Source organism: Myxine glutinosa, chromosome 2 (assembly GCF_964187855.1).
Source record: "Myxine glutinosa chromosome 2, kmMyxGlut1.1, whole genome shotgun sequence".
Classification (NCBI taxonomy): domain Eukaryota; kingdom Metazoa; phylum Chordata; class Myxini; order Myxiniformes; family Myxinidae; genus Myxine; species Myxine glutinosa.
In genome coordinates, this window is record NC_136262.1 from 119,170,327 (window position 1) to 119,187,580 (window position 17,254).

Below are 17,254 nucleotides of genomic sequence, written 5' to 3' on the forward strand. Positions count from 1 at the left end.
ATTTTCATTACATCCATTGGGACCTGTTTGAAATGTGAGGGACTAAGTACAATACGTGAAACTAGATGGAGATGGGTTATAGAGGGCACTTAAATTATTTGGCTTCCCTATTAAAATCACCAAGCTACTTCAAGCTCTTTACAGCAAGTCAAAGAGGGCAGTAACAGTGAATGGAGATCTGATTGGTTCAGCACGACAGTTGGCGTTCGTCAAGGATGTGTGATATCACCCCAGCTCTTGAACTTGTAATGCTGCACGTAATACATGATATCCCGTAAGGAGTTAACATCCAAGGAAAATTTAAATATCAAACCTACGATTCGCAGACGACATTGTCTTGCTAACAGAGATGGCAGAACACCTGCAAATCCTTGTAGATTGTGTTCAAAGCAGCAGTAGCGCTCTGGGCATAAAGATCAACGGCACAAAAACAGACACAAGTCGGAACCATGTAAATCAAATCAACATCAATATAAACGGCGTCGTTTTAAAACAAGCTCAGGAATTTACCCATCTGGGGGGCGCACCATATCACAGGATGGAAAGAGCACCGACGACATCAAACATAGAATTGGGAAAGCACTGGGAGCATTTCAGCGGATACAAAATAGTTGGACGGCAAATGACCTCCGACGTGACACCAAAGTTGAATTTTATGGAGTCCTGATTCTCACAATCTCGATGTATGGGTCAGAAACTTGGACATTAAAGCAAGAAGATGAACATCGACTCCTTGTTTTTGAAACGGTATGCCTCAGGGAAATAATGGGAGGAACTACGCTGGACAAAATAAGGAAACCCTCGGAGTAAAAGACACAATAACAGAGAATATAACACAAAGAAGGTCTCACATTCTTTGCGCACATTCAAAGGATGCCCCAGAAGAGACTTCCAAAAATCCTCATACAAAGAAGAGTACATGGCACCCGACCAAGAGGAAGGCCACCAAAAAGGTGGATGTGGATGGACTGCATCATGCTAGATTGCAGGGCCAGACAAATAGCGTCACTGGTGGAGGAATAAACATTGGCTCAAGATCAAAGTCTGTGGCGATGCATCATCCTTATGGAACAGGTTGTTGATGCCTTAGAATTAGATAGGTAGAGGTACAGTACACAGACTTGTGGTTTATGTAGTGCCCCTGTTGTCTTCCTGTATTGGCCAATGTGCTGTCAGCTTTGTGCAGTCGTACGATACCTTATGTGCGTATATTTGCTGTCTCGTACAGGTGTGTTATTATATAATGTAGTTTATTTGTGTGTGCAATGTGCATATCGGTGTTTAATGTGTGGTTGTGCGTGCCACTCTCCAGGCGTATTGTATGCGTGCGAAACCACGCGGGTTGGCATTGCTGTTGAGCAACGTGGACTTTTTGGAAGGGTTAGGGCTGGACCGACGGGCCGGTGGCGAAATAGACCGAGCCAACATTGAAGTCTTGCTCGAACAACTTGGACTCTCCGTAAGCACCCTGCACAACCTCAAGGGAAAGGTGAGTCCTTGACTGCACCAATGCATACCAAAGATACAGGCGGAGGCCTTTTGGCCCATCATGCCTACACTGTACAAACACCACATTAATTACATGTTTCAGTTTTTGATCGACTTGAGTTCAGTGTGTTAGGGAAAGGTGGAGTGGAGAGGAGACCAGTGGGTATGTACAGGGACATCACCAGGACGTTTTTATTATTTATACATTTTGAGGGGGAGATGGTTATATGATGACGTGACTTTGGCAGCAGCAACGCTTGCATCTTCATTGTTGGTAGCAGTCTTGAATGTGTTGTGCAAGTGCTCACATTTGTATCATATCCAGGAATGTATAATTTCCAATGGCTGCGAGGGATGCACTTGTTGGAACTTCCCGTGATAGATTGGCAAAAGTCAGCATAGTTGGCGTCAACATCCCCAGAGTCAGGAGCAGGGAGAGAGTCTACTGCTTTTGTTGGTAGATTGCATTGCATCTACCAATCAGCTTTTCTGAAGTTCCAGTATTTAGCAGGTAAGGTAGGAGTGGGAGCAACTCGGGGCGCATACCTGATGAGAACCGGACAGTGGTGAGAGATTGGAAACGTTCGAACAGTCGGGCCTTTAAGGGGTGGGTGATTAGTTCCCCTTCCATCAGGCAAGATCAGGATTGGTAAGGGTACCCATGAGACTTGAGTAGAATCGCAGGTTCTCATCTATCAAAAAACAACTGGAGGTCACATTGGGAGGGCCATTCACACAAGGTTTCACTGTTAGTTGATGAGTGTTCATAGCCCCATTCGTTATGTGGGCAGTTGAAATCACTGGCATTGAGTAGTGGAGAAGTAATTCAGGATAATCCTTTCTGTGAAGAAGTGTGGGTGGCTTCTAGACATTGGAAACATTAGGACCCTGAACGCAGATTGTGTGCTACTGCAGATCAGCATCCGGCTGTGATGTGGACACAACTTTGACGTCTGTGACGGTAGACTTTACATAGGTTGTGAGGCCGTGACATCTACTGGTGGTGAAAGTAGCCAGTTGGTATCGTGAGAGAGTAGCTCTACTTTCATTACACGTGTGGACTTCTTGGAGGAGGATGATGAGCAAGCACATCATGAGATGAGGCTATTGTAAGCAGCACTTACTTTTTAGCTGGAGTGCACACCTCTGCGTTCAGTTGAAAAAAAGCCTGATGTTGGCTTAACGGTTAAGGTGTCTTGCGTGATATCTTAAGGTCCTGAGTTTGAGCCCTTGTCATGCCGTTGTAAATAACACCAGGTGGATTGACTCAGCCTGTCATCCTTCTGAGGTTGGGAAAATGAGTACCAGCCCACTGGTAATGGGGGGCATTGCAGCAGCGGCACAGCCGTGCCTCCAGAGGATGATGCAGCCACAGGCTGCATACGAACCACCACCACCAGTTGGAAAATACCAGGAGAACAGGCATTCATTATACCGCAGTCGCAGAAGGCGTATGACTATCCCACAACAACAAAGAGTATCATGTAAAGCAGTAACGGAGATCTCAACTCGGAGAATGCCAGCATGACAACCCGTCGGTCGACTCCAAGTCTTGCAGGGTGAACCATGAGGACGTCAGTTGTCATGTCTCCCCACTAGGCTATCATCTTAGCTCTACTCTTCGCTACTCAAGCTATGTCCCCGGATCCTATCACTGTCTATTCTGAGGAAAAACTCTTCTGTACTTTTGTCGGTCTATATGTTCATTATCTTAAACATCTCTATCATATCCCCTCGTAATCACCTCCTTTTTAATGCACAGGGTGTCTGATATTCCCAATTTTAAGTTGTTGTAGAAGTTTTATTTATGAACAGATTTTAATAATGAATTGATATTTGTAGGAACATTACACGCCCAGACCGGGAATCGAATCCCAGGTTCTCTGGTGAACCGTACCAGTGCTCTGCCATCTGAGCTATCTGGGTGACCCTGACTGAGCAGTGAGCATGCAACTTCCCACACACGATTGTCACTCTCTTTCCGTCAATGCTTCCGGGCGCTCTGTGCCAAACATAGGCGCACGAATGGCTTGATCATGAGAGGGTCTTCCTCCAATGAGGGGGGGGGGGGGGGGGGAGGAAGAAAATTTTGAAGATTTTAATGAAACAAACTGTAAACAAAAGAGTGTCCAGTGTGGTTTATGCCCAATTTTTTAAACCTCCACATATGCACCAGTACTATGAACACATGTCCTTAATCGGCCTGGCACATTCGCTACTGCTGATCATAACATGTTTTCAGGAATGTTGCTGAGAACATTGGTTATTCTCTCCTCTAGTTCATCGAGGTTTTTTGAACCAGTTCATCCTAAAACCCCATTGGACACTCGATTCATAAATAAAGCTGCTACAACAATCTTAAATTGGGAATTGACTTATCACACACCCTGTATAAAGCCCTATCTCATTCAGCCGCTCCTCATAGCTGAGTCTACCTAGGCCCGGAATCAATCTAGTCACCCTGCGCTGAACCTTCTCTATGGTAGCTACGTCCTTCCTGAGTTGTGGTGACCAAAACTGCACAATACTCTAGATGGGCCCTCACTAAATTCCTGTAGTGGTAAAGCTACCTCTTTTGGTTTCTAATTGCCCCCCTATGAATACAATGTGAAACCTGTTTCCTTTATCTATAGTTTCCTGGCATTGTCCTGTCTGCTTACCCCCATAACAATGACCACACCCAGATCCTTCTACTGTGTGACACGCTCCCTAATTGCCCATGGTATCATGTAATTCCTATTTCCGTTATTCTTACCCACCCCCAGCTCCTTATATTTGTTCAGGTTAAACTACGCCTGCCAATCTTTTGTCCAATCTATGAAAGTATCAATACTTTTCCTCTTTTCTTCCATTAAACCCTTCCTGGTGAAACTGCCAGTCTTCCTCGGGTTTCAAACAAGCCGTATACCACAATCTCACCTGATCCCCCATCCTACCCGCAGTGGTTTCTACCGCATTAACCCTACCCTCATATTGCAGGTTACTTTCGTCCCTACCTCCTCTCTTTCGTCTTTTCCTGTTCTTGCTTATTGTTTCTAACTGTGTCTCCAGTGCACCACTCTATGTTGCCTTTTATCCTCCATCAACCCTCTTCCATGAATCTAGATTTTGTATATAATACAGACTTGGCATTTAATATGGAATTTTTTTTTTTCCTTGACTTGGGTTTACTTTCTTAACTCAGTATATCAATCTGGTGAGTTTCTTTTACACTTTGGTGATTTATTTGTTAAAAGAACCATGTCACTGATTGTCTGTTGCAGCAAGAAGTCAACAACAGGATTATATCACAGGTGGCGTGGCAAAATGTATGGACAGGTGCATTTAACGATTGGCTTCACAGTCGGGTATACAAGGGTTGTTGCGTTCTGTATTAGTGGAAAACAACTGCTGCACGTCTCCAAAAGTTATTGCCGCTTCCTCTGGAGATGGTCCGTCAACTCGACAATGCTGTTTGTCATGGAGTGGTGGCTTTACGAAATTACGGCATGAAACAGCGTGCTATTGCTCGGCAGTATGGCATCACTCAAGGTCAGGTGTCAAATATCCTGAAACGAAATGCTCAGAGGGGTGTCCCTACTCCAATACCGAGGCCAGGACGTCCCCGCAGAACCACAAGGAGGGATGATCGCCAGCTGCACCAGTTAGTCCGCAATGGCCGTACCAAGTCAGCTAATCGGCTTAGGGCTGAGTGACAGAAACTGACAAATGTGCCTGTATCCAGAAGGCTAGTCAACCAACGACTGGTTCAAGCAGGCTATCGTGCCAGGAGTCCCCTGAGAAAGCCACGCCTGACCAGACAACACCGCCAGCGCCAATTGCAGTGGGCCAGAGAGCACCGTCAATGGAAGCCAGGACACTGGAATCATGTGATCTTCAGTGACGAGTCTAGATTTCTGGTCTATCGTCAAGATGGCCGCATCCGAGTGCGCAGACAAGTGCATGAAGCCTACAACAAGGATTGTATAGTGCCAAGAGTCCAAGCTGGAGGTGGTGGGGTGACCGTTTGGGCTGCTTTTCATGCAGGGGGAAAAACTGACCTGGTTGTTCTGAATGGAAACCTGAACCAGTTCAAGTACAGGGCCATTCTGGAAGAAACATTGCTTCCATTTGCTCATGCAGCCTTTCGAGGAAACTTTGTCTTCCAAGATAATGCACGGCCTCATCGTGCTCGCATGATCCAACACTTTCTTGCTGACCTTGGTGTAGAGCATATGGAGTGGCTTGCCATGTCCCCGGATATGAAGCCGATAGAGAACTTGTGGGCAGAATTAACGCGTCAAATCGATCACTTGGACCAGCAGCCGACCTCTGTGCGTGAATTGCAGCAGGCTATTGTCATTGCATGGCAAGCGATTCCTGTCCAAACCTTGGCAAATCTCGTGAACAGCATACCTCAACGTGTACGTGCTCTCCTGAATGCTCGTGGGGGTTACACGAAGTACTGAACTGTAATTTTACTGTCCGTAATCCCAGTCGTAATTTAACTTTTGTTTTTGTTAAAAAAAAATTTGGCTAATGTGCAAAATAAAGAGATACTTATGGAAAACGTACAGAAGTTTAACACAGTACTGTCCATGAATTGAGTTCGATATCAGTTTCCATCTGAGTAGGGTCAAGGATGATGTGGTTGAGCTTGAAAGTGGTTGGATGTCAATGAAAGCTAGTCTGTTGGGAGCCGTTGGTGAGGTATGTGGATGGACAAAAGGACCACCGAGGCACTCGGAAACATGGTGGTGGGATGATGAAGTTGGAAAGAGGATTGACGAGAAGAGGAAGAAGTTCAAGGAGTGGCAGAAGGCGAAGAGTACGGGAGCAGAAACAGCAGAGCATGAAAGTTATAAGGCAGCCAGGAAGGCTGCAAAGAAAGAGGTAGCAAAGGCGCAGGAGGCATGTAGGAAAATGTTCGGAGAACGCTTGGATTCGGAAGAGGGTCAGAAAGCAGTATTCAGGATTGCAAAGCAGATAGCGAAAGAGTGGTGTGATGTGATGGGGATGAGTTGCTTGAAGGATGAAGTGGGACAAATCATTGTCGACCCAGATGGAATTAAAGGAAGATGGAAAAGATATATGGAAATGCTGTTGAATACAGAGAATGAATGGGATGGCAACATAGAGAGTAACCTAGTTTTAGGACCGGCAGAGAAGATAACTGAGAAGGAAGTTGAGGAAGCGATAAAAGCAATGAAGAGTAGAAAAGCGGGAGGGCCGACGGGAGTTGTGGGAGATATGTTGAAGGCAGCAGGAAGTTGGGGTGTGAAGAGAATGACAGAGATCTGTAATCTGGTGGTGAAAGAAGGCCGCATTCCAGTGGATTGGGAACTGAGTACCCTCGTCCCTCTATACAAGGGGAAAGGTGACCCCCTGGAGTGTGGCTCGTACCGAGCGATAAAGTTATTGGAGCATGGAATGAAGGTATTGAAAAGGGTGTTTGAGAGGAGGATAAGGAAGAAAGTGAAGGTCGACTAAATGCAGTTTGGATTCATGCCAGGAAGAGGAACGACAGACGCGCTTTTCATTGTGAGGCAGTTGCAGGAGAAGTACATGGAGAAGAGGAAGATGTTGTTTCTTGGGTTTGTTGATCTGGAGAAAGCATTCGATCGGGTTCCACGCAAAGTATTGACATGGGCATTGAGGAAGTTAGGAGTGGAGGAATGGTTGATCAGAGTCGTGATGGCAATGTACAAAAGAGCGCGCACAGCTGTAAGGACGAAGGACGGGAACAGTGGTGAGTTTGAGGTGAAGGTGGGAGTGCATCAGGGGTCGGTACTAAGTCCACTACTATTTGCAGCTGTGATGGAGGTGCTGGCTCAGAACGTAAAGGAGGGTTTACCGTGGGAGTTGTTGTATGCAGATGATCTGGTGTTGATTGCGGAAAGTATGGATGGACTGAAGGAAAAGATGAACACGTGGAAGGAATGTATGGAGACAAAAGGTCTGAAGGTGAATATCGGAAACACGAAGGTGATGGCAAGTGGTAAAGCATGTGGTGAGGTGGAAAGAACTGGGAAGTGGCCCTGTGCTGTGTGTAGGAAGGGTGTCGGAGTGAACTCCATTCAGTGTACAATGTGCGCTGAGTGGGTTCATCAAAAATGTAGTGGTCTAAGAGGGTCATTAACCAGTGTGGCAGCTACATTCAAATGTAAGGTGTGCACAGAGGGAGCTGCAGATTGAGGAAATGTTGAGTTGGATCTTGGAGACGGCGTGAAGCTGGAAGGTGTGAAAACATTTTGCTACCTCGGAGACATGTTGAATGGAGAAGGTGGAGCAGACTCGGCAACGGTTGCTCGAGTGAGATGTGCATGGAAGAAGTTTCGGGAATTGAGTGGCGTGCTGATGATGAGGGGAGTGTCGTTGAAGCTGAAGGGAAAGGTGTATGCTGCATGTGTGAGAAGTGTTATGATTTATGGGAGCGAGACATGGGTAATGAACGTAGAGCAGCAACGAAGGTTGGAAAGGGTGGAAATGCGAATGGTTCGACGGATGTGCGGAGTATCGTTGAGAGAGAGGAAGACAAATGCTGAATTGCGAAAGATGATGGGAATAGAGCCTGTGATTGATGCTGTGAAGAGGAACAGGTTGAGATGGTTTGGTCATGTGTTGAGGAAGGATGAAAGTGACTGGTTTAGAAGAGTGATGGAAATGAATGTCGAAGGAAGTAGAAGACGGGGAAGACCGAGAAAGACTTGGCTAAAGATGGTGGAAGAAGAAATGCGGGCAAGGGGGTTAACAAGGAGAGATGCAGAAAATAGGGCAAAATGGAGAAGATTGTCATGGGGACCGCAAGGCTAACCCCCGTTCTAGCAGGGAAAATGGCCTTTAAAATGCATGTTGTTTGTTGTTGTATCAGTTTCCATCACTTTCAAGGATCAATTTATTTGCTTCGAAATGTCAAATGTGGTTATTGTTTCTTTTAAAGGTCACATTAACAAAATCTAGAATAATTTCAACATAATTCCAATGAACTTTTGGTTCTAAGACATCTTGAAAAGTAAGTTCACCCCCACAAAAAAAATATTCCATATTAAATGCCAAGTTTGTACATATTTCTTTAAATGGGAGAAGCTTTGCCCATAATATAAGGAAGTGTTTATGGTAAAGTGCATTGTTACAATAACACTCGTGCTTGTACTTAAAAACACAGGAAATGGAGGTGGAACTTACCAAGTTTGCTCGAAAGGAGGAGCACAGTGAAGCTGACATGGCGGCCGTGGTTATTCTTTCGCACGGAATTGACGGAGCCGTGTACGGAGCCGATGGTGCCCTGCTTTCTGTGAGTGCTTCTCACCGGTTGGACAGTTTGTTTGTTGGACACTTCGTGTTCTTGAATAAATTTGTTTTGTACTTCTGTTGTGTGTGTTTCTGTGTACAGGTCGAAAGAGTTTTCAGCTTGTTTGATAACGGCAGCTGTCCACGGCTTCAACAGAAGCCTAAAGTGTTCCTGATCCAGGCATGTCGAGGAGGTAGGAGATGCGAGGATTTGAAGGGATTGATGGAGAGGAGCTGTTGTGGGATCGTTGGGGGACGCAGCTGTTTGGTGTTTGTTTGGGAAGGGCTATGGGATTGTTGGTGGGGATGAATGAGGTGTTCGAGGCAATAACGATACAAGTATCCACCTTGTAATATGAACATAACATGTTACTGAGAAGAACAAGTGTAGTGGTAGGTAAATACAGATTGTCACGTACCCAATAATTTGGCTTTTGATAAAATCTAATCAATGATATGGAAAGCTATAATAAATATCTGTATAGGAATATACGTGTCAGTTTATTTGTCATATATTTTGAGATAACAGAATCTCGCGAGATTGTGAATTAAACGTTGTTTTGTCGTTATTTAATTTTAACCTTTTAATTTAAGAGGAGGAGACCTTTGCAGGAGACAAGATGGACAGGAAACAGGGTGAGGAGGTTGGTAAGAAGCTGTTGCACTCGGGTGGGGAAGGAATAATGGCATGGGAATAATAGTATCGGAAGAGATCAGCAAGCAGGTGGTCAGATTGGAGAGATGGGAGGGACGGATAGTTAATGGCATCGGTGGTGGTACAGAAGCAGAAGTGTGTGTTATGTCGGAATGTGGGCCACAAACGGGAAGGACTGGGGCGAAAAGCAGGAATTCAGGAGTGCACTGGAGAGGGTGATGGGAATGGTTGAGCTGGAGGTGATGCTGTGCATTGTGGGGGACTTTAATGGGCATGTCAGAAGAGCAGAGCCAAGTGAAGAGGAATGTGTTTGTAAATTTGTTTGGGTAACAAGGAATATAAATGGACAAGAGCTGGTGGAGCTGGTGGCAAGGAATGGATCACTGCACTGGGAGCTGGTAGGGTGAATGGGAGCTGGTGGCCATAGCTGGTTCATTCTTTCAATGGCGGGAAAGCTACAAGATTACCTGAAGGAGTGGACAGCAGAAAACTAGATTTGGTGGTGGTGCGGAAGTGACACCTGTGGAGGGTTAACAATTCCAAGGCAGTGACAGGAGAGCATGTTACCACCCAGCACAAGCCTGTGGTGAGCATGAAGAAAAGGAGGGAGGTTAGGAGCAGGTGTCAGAAGGTTATTAGGTGGGGGAAGTGTAGCGGCAATGTCGTCGTAGAGGATGAGGGCCAGGTATGAGCAGCTTGGCGAAGAAGCCGAAGGTTTGGAGGAATGGAAGAAGTAAAGAGAGGCGTTTATGGGAATTGCAGAAGTGTTATGTGGAAGGACGTCAGGAAAGGGTGCATCGTCGAGGAATATAAACCAGGTATGGTGGACGGAGGAAGTCGTGAAGACAGTTGGTGAAAATAAGGCGATTTGGAAGAGGATAGAGAAGATCAAGGATAGAGTGAAGCAGCCGGATGCAGTGTTGCTGCACCTGTATGGGTAGACGAAGAAAGCAGCAAGGAGAGCTCTGGATAAGGTGAGTAATGATATGGAAAAGGTGTACAACAGGTTGGAAGATGATGGCGGGAGGAAGAAGATCTATAAATTGTCTCGTGACAGGAATGAGGATAGCAAGGATATGAATGTGGGGTGTGGTTGCGGTGATTGAGGATGGTGGCGGGAGGCTAGTTACAGAGGGGGGTGCAGTACTGAAGGTGTGGGAAGGATATTTCAAACAGCTGTTGAACCGGGAAGTAAGCAACGGCGAGCTGGAGCTACGGCGTTATGTGCAGGGAATGTGGGGATCACAGAAGAGGAAGTGCAGACAGCGTGAAGAGGACGAAGAAGGGAAGGCTATCAGGCATTGATGAGGGGTGTACAGAGATGATAATTGCAGCGGAAGATATCGGAGTCATTTGGAAGAAGAGGCTGATAAATGTATGTTTGAGGGAGGGTTACAATTCGGGAGGAGTGGAGGACATTGTTAATTGTACCGATTATGGAAGGGGAAGAGAAATGTTCAATATCCGGGGAAGTACAGGGTGATTACACTCATACATCATGTCATTAAGTTGCCGAAGAGAATTCTGGATGGAAAAAACGGAAAACCAAATACTGCATTGGAGTCATCAGAAGGAACCAGAAAAAGTAAAGAGCAAATATGGAGTCATCAGGAGGAACCTGGATAGGATTCAGGTTTCAGTTGAAGAGTGTGGAGAAGGATATTGGAGAAGAGCGCAGGGGTTTAGAAAGGGTAGGAGAACGAGGGATGGGATGTTCAACTTGAGACAGCTGGTGGTGAAGAGGTTGGATGTGCAAGGTGAAATGGTGTTGGGATTTGTGGATCTGGAGAAGGCCTATGACACTGTCCTGGGAGAGATGGTGACTTGTGGTTAGGGGGTCAGTGGGGGGTTGATTTGATCAAGTAAAAGAGGAACAAAAGGAGGAAGTGAACAAAAATTCTGGATTTGGGGAGCTTAACGAGATGGGTAGTGTGGTAGGGTGGTTACAGGCTTGCTACTAAGAGGGGGTGCAGTGGTCTATTTTATTGGTTCACGAGTTATCAAACAGTGACCACTATATTCGTCATGGGTGTGTGTCTGTCTGTCCGCAGCATAACTACCCGATGATATCATCCGATCTTGATGAAACTTGGGTGGGAGGTTGATATCATGATCTAGTTGTGTCTTGCCTAGAGTGGGCGTATTGCGCCCATTGTGGGCGGAGCCACGCCCTAAAAAGATGTCTTTTTAGGGGGTAATCGAGTTCAAGCTACATCTTCTCCGAGGGGTTTGGTGGAATCTGACAGGGGTTTCGGTATTTGGTTAGGCCAATGTCGTGTCTAGCCCCACGGAGCTCGATTTTTCATTTTCGCGTCAAGGTCACAAGGTCACGAAATTTAGAAAAGTCGATTTTTGATGGTTTTATAACATTATTCGCTTCCTGATAGGGTGAAATGTCATACATGATCTTATATTATCACATACATCATGAAATACAAGTTTTCCCAAAAATTTCAGAATCTTCGACCTTTGACCTTTGAAGTTTATAAAGGTCAAATTTTCAAAGTTGTCGGAATCGAACCAAATTTTCGGTATTGTGTAGCTAACTAACCTCATAACTGATTATACATTATTTTCTATCTCATTTCAAGGTCAGTAACCTTCGTTTTGACATTTCCGGGCCCGGCCTGTCCGGGCCTGTTTCGGTTATAGTCCGTCCTTTGTCATTGAATACCGCTCACTCGTGAACCATCGTCGTCTCCTGACTTGTTTATTTTAAAATTGTTTTTGTTTGATATTAACCCTTGGATGCAGTGATTGGGCCTCAGAGGCCCACAAGGTTTTTTGTTGTTGTTGCAAAAACTATGTTGTGCAATTTTTTTTATGGAATGAGCCTCATTTTCACCGACTTTCATGTTGTTACACAAAATTCAGTGACATTAAAAAAAATTCCATTCAGGCTCGTGGGAAAATCTTCATTCTTCACTTATAACCCGAAAATCAGACACAAATGCAGGTCTGGGGCCTTTGAAGCCCGCATAAATGTTGTTTTACTCCTATGTTATTGTTATATCATTATTTGCTTTGCATGAGCCTTCTTGTATGCTCCTATAACTTGGATAGAAATAATTCGATGGAATAAATATATAAATATTTCATTCAGATTTGAGGTAAAACCTTCATTCATTACCAATTACACATTACCCATTACACATTACCCATTACCCCTTACACATTACCCATAACACATTACCCATAACACATTACCCATAACACATTACCCATAACACATTACCCATAACACATTACCCATAACACATTACCCATAACACATTACCCATAACACATTACCCATAACACATTACCCATAACACATTACCCATAACACATGACCCATAACACATTACCCATAACACATTACCCATAACACATTACCCATAACACATTACCCATAACACATTACCCATAACACATTACCCATTACCCATTACACATTACAAATTACACATTACACTTATTACACATAATCATAATAAGTAAATAAAATGCCCAGGCTTCCCAGGATTGCATTGGTGTAGGATTTTTGACAATGTTGTGGACATATACATTCTAAATAAAAGGATTCGTGAATCATATTTTTGGAGCAAATACTCTTCCATAAGTCTCAACTTTTTAGAAGAAAAAAAAAGGATTCATTGCTTGTATGGGATTCTTCAAACTAATAGGATCAATGATTCACATTTTCTGAGCAAATACACATCCATGAGCATCGACTTGGATTGAAAAAGGATATGAAAGAAAAAAAAAAAATCTATAAGAAATATAAAAAACCACACAAATCAAATACATCTGTTGGGCCTCCGAGGCCCAATGGCTGCGTTTATGTAGGATTTTTGACGCCTGCATCTAAGGGTTAACGATCTTTACCGCAGTGCCAGATTGTTGGGTGCATGACAAAATGCGTATTTTTCTTACTGAGAATGGTTGCCAATAAAGAAGGGGATGAGTGGAGGCAGGTGAGTGATTCAGGAAGTATTAATCAGTAAAACAGAAATTCAAACGAGTGGTTTGCTTTGCAGGTGAACTGGACCATGGGGTTGAGCAGGCCGATGGACCTAGTCTGCACAACGGGTCAGGAAGGGGCAGAGCAGTGATGAACAAAACTACCCGTTTGCCCACATCTTCTGACATCATCTATGGCTATGCTTGCTTAAGAGGTTAACACCTTCAGTTTTCCTCCTTCACTCACAAGTTTCTTTACCACAAATCGTACACGCGTTCCCACAACACACCCATCTTGCACCATGATCCCAACCGCCCAACACACGCCATGGAAAGTCCCTGCTCAGCCATTTTGTCTGTTCCTCCAAACAGGTACAATGGCCCTACGCAACACTCGGAGGGGTTCTTGGTATATGGAAGCCGTGACAAATGTATTTTCACAGCATGCCAAGGACATGCACGTCGCTGACATGCTCGTGCAGGTACAGTCATTGTTCATATGTACCTGTCTGGTTTCCTTCCTAGTTCCGCTTCTTCTACAGCTTATTAATTTTGCAATCCTCTCTATTTTTTCACCAAGTGCCATGTCCACATCCAGGTAAACTCGATTATAAAGGCAAGAGAAGCCATCGCACCTGGCACGGACTACCATCGGTGCAAGGAGATGTCCGAATATGGTAGCACTCTTTGCAAGAGCCTCTACCTCTTCCCTGGCTGCTGACAGCTCGGCCGATGGAGCGTTCCATCAGTAACGCCACCACAGGCATCTGCTTTGGTGTGAGGATTTGATCCGAACCGTCTCTTATTGGTGGCACACCGTAGGAATATCACTAGGTTATCGCGGCATTTATAGATCACAGGTGTCCAAATGAAGCAAGAGTGTTAACCTTTTGTTTAACCTATACGATGCGTTGTCAATTTATACTTGGCATAAGGCCGCCCTTCTCAACTTGTTCCTCAGTCCGCTTGTTTACACAGCTCCTTCAGAGCAGAGGGGAGTACGCAGGCCAACCGTGATGCCACGTTTACACTGCCTCTGGGCCTGCAACGGGTGGGGCGTAAGGCTGCGCCAGGCCCCAGTGGTGCACCCAGAGACAAACTGGCAGACGTCGCACTACAAGCTCGGACGCGCTGTGGTCCCACAAACCTGCGCGGTGGCGATTATGACCGAGCAGATGGAATGAGGTTGTCTTTGGAAGTTTATCTCGAATTTAAAACAAAAGGGATTCATCAGTTGTTGGTCTAAAGGAGGGAGCTGGGAGAAGCCAAAAAAAGCATAAACAGGATTATAACGATAAATTGAAAGACCATAACAAACAGAGCGGTCCTCTCAAAAATTATTTTTTTGCGATTTTTCTAAATGGTGTATTGATGTTCTGCAAATTGGTTGTTGCTGGTATACCAACGATTCCCAATGAAACCAAATGCTTATTGTATATAACTTTATAATGTTTGTTGGGGCTACATGCTAATTGTAAATATAGAGCAGAGTAAGAAATGGGACTTGTTATCGGGGGAAGTTCGGCCCATGTTAAAAAAGAGATAGCTTCGCCATTTTGTTTGCAGGCAGGTTGGGAGAACGTGGAAATATTGTACGTGACATCACGCACAAAAACATGGCACATGTTCATGTATAATCTCGAAGTGTCTAATAACCCCCTTAACCCCAGCTGTCCTGAAAGGACGGTGCTAATGAGCGTAGTGTGGCCCCATTGAGAGATCCGCAAGTTCTTGTGTCCCCAACACTATGCACAGATAAGATCGCCATTTTCCTCCTGAGAATTTGACTTTGTAAAAACTTCCGCGTAATGTAAAATATAACCAATGGATGACGTTCCCAGTGCAATCGGGCCTCGCCGTCTCTCGGACATTACCGAGCTCCATCAAAGTTGGGCCAACGTATGGCGGGTGTGAAGTCGCAGTCGAAACAATGTTCAATTCACAATCTTGACCCTCTTTTATAGTATGAACCCCACCCCTCCTTTTTTATAGTCTCAGCCCCATTCTTTTTTGCCTTGACTCCCTCCTTTTTTATAGTCTCGACCGCATCCCCCTTTATTATGGTGTCGCCCCTCCTGTTTTTTTAAATAATAGTCTCACTCCCCATTCTTTTTTATTGTCTTGACCCCCTCCTTTTTTAACATCTTGACCATCCCCCACCCCTCCTTTTTTATAGTGTCGCCCCCCTTCCTTTGTATCATCTTGACCTTCCCTCCCCTCTCCTTTTATATTCACGACCCTCGTTTTTTAATCATTTCGACCCCTCCTCCTCCCATCTCCATAGTTTTGACCCCTCTATTTTTCGTTTTGAACCGCCCCCCAATCCTTTTCTTTTTAATAGTCACAATCACCATTCTTTTTTATTGCCTTGACCCCCTCCATTATAACATCTTTACCATCCCCCCTTTTCTTTTTAAGAGTCACAATCACCATTCTTTTTTATTGCCTTGACCCCCTCCATTATAACATCTTTACCATCCCCCCTTTTCTTTTTAAGAGTCACAATCACCGTTCTTTTTTTATTGCCTTGACCTCCTCCTTTATAACATCCTTACCATCCCCCCTTTTCTTTTTAAGAGTCACAATCACCATTCTTTTTTATTGCCTTGACCCCCTCCTTTATAACATCCTTACCAATCCCCCCCCTCCTTTTTTTCGTCTTGACCACCCGACCCCTCTTTGTCTTGAACCCCCCCCCCCCCCCTTGTCCTTTTATAGTCATGACTCTCATTTTAAAAATCATTTCATCCCCGGCTCCTCCTCTCATCCCCATAGTTTCAACCCCTATATTTTTAGTTTTCAGCTCCCCCCCCACCCCCCTTCCTTTTGTTGTTGTGACCCTCTTTTATGAATCATTTCGCCCCATTCATCTTTTTATTGTCTTGACCACACCCCCTTTTTAGCCTCTTCCCCCCTGTTTTGTCACCGCAACCCCACCCACACATTTTTCTTCATCTTGACACCATTTTTTAAAATCGTGACTTAATTTGGGATGCCTCATGTTGGGATTATTTAATTTCATCTCCGACAGCCGACTTCAAGGTTGCTCATGAGATCTCAACATTAACCCGCCCTTTAACGTTAACCTACCCATTGAAATACAGACTGGTACAACAAGGAGGTAGAGTGCGTTCCAGTTTGCCTCATCGCTTGAGTTTGGGGTAGCATGGTTTTCCCATGCCCTCCAATTTGTTTAATACATATTACATTTTGACAATTTTTCTGTACCTGCTCAAATGTTTTCATTAAAAACACGTGGTTACGACGTAACCAATTTGTACAGCATGGTGCACCCCTGGTTATTCTGCACTCCACCTGCAGTGCACACCTGGTTGATTATACCTCACTCCACCTGCTTGTTATTTTGTTTCCAGCATTTCCGATTTCTGTATTTTTTATTTCCGATGTAACATCCCGAAGCACGTCCTTTTGATTATACGATGCCTTCAGAAAGTATTCACATTCCTTGACCTTTTTCACATTTTGTTGTTACAGCCTGAATTAAAAATGGATTTAATTGAGATATTTTGTCACTGATCGACACATAATACCCCATAATGTCAAAGGGGAATTTTTTTTTCTAGAAATTTTTAGCCGCGTTGCAGACGCTGCTAATAGAGTGCCCTCTGCTGCTGTTGTTGTTCTTCTTGTTCTTCTTCTTCTTGTTCTTCTTGTTCTTGCAGAGAAGACAAAACCTCAAAGCTCCACCCATTCTGGGAACATAGCTCCACCCATTTTGGGAGAGGCTTCATATAAACAAATATCCACAATTTTATTAACTCGCACAGCTTTGAGGCCTGTATTGTAGGCCCGTGGTGTCTTCCTCTCTCTCACAGTTTTATTTCAAATCAAATTCGATATATCATTTCATTTTTCACAGTCGCTAACATCGTTTTAGAC

General features: G+C 44.6%; 1 protein-coding gene across 7 annotated transcripts in view; it reads left to right on the top strand.

The window, feature by feature from the left end:
- The window catches only part of CASP2 (caspase 2), a 32,690-nt gene extending 15,815 nt beyond the window's left edge, over positions 1–16,875 (top strand). For all 7 annotated transcript variants that reach the window (XM_068107284.2, XM_068107285.2, XM_068107283.2 and 4 more), the window contains 6 exons: positions 1,313–1,489; positions 8,633–8,761; positions 8,861–8,951; positions 13,432–13,569; positions 13,727–13,836; positions 13,953–16,875. In XM_068107284.2, the coding sequence (XP_067963385.1) occupies positions 1,313–1,489; positions 8,633–8,761; positions 8,861–8,951; positions 13,432–13,569; positions 13,727–13,836; positions 13,953–14,075 (768 nt within the window). In that variant the 3' untranslated portion in view covers positions 14,076–16,875. The remainder of the gene's footprint in view (positions 1–1,312; positions 1,490–8,632; positions 8,762–8,860; positions 8,952–13,431; positions 13,570–13,726; positions 13,837–13,952) is intronic.
- Positions 16,876–17,254: the final 379 nt, after the last annotated feature.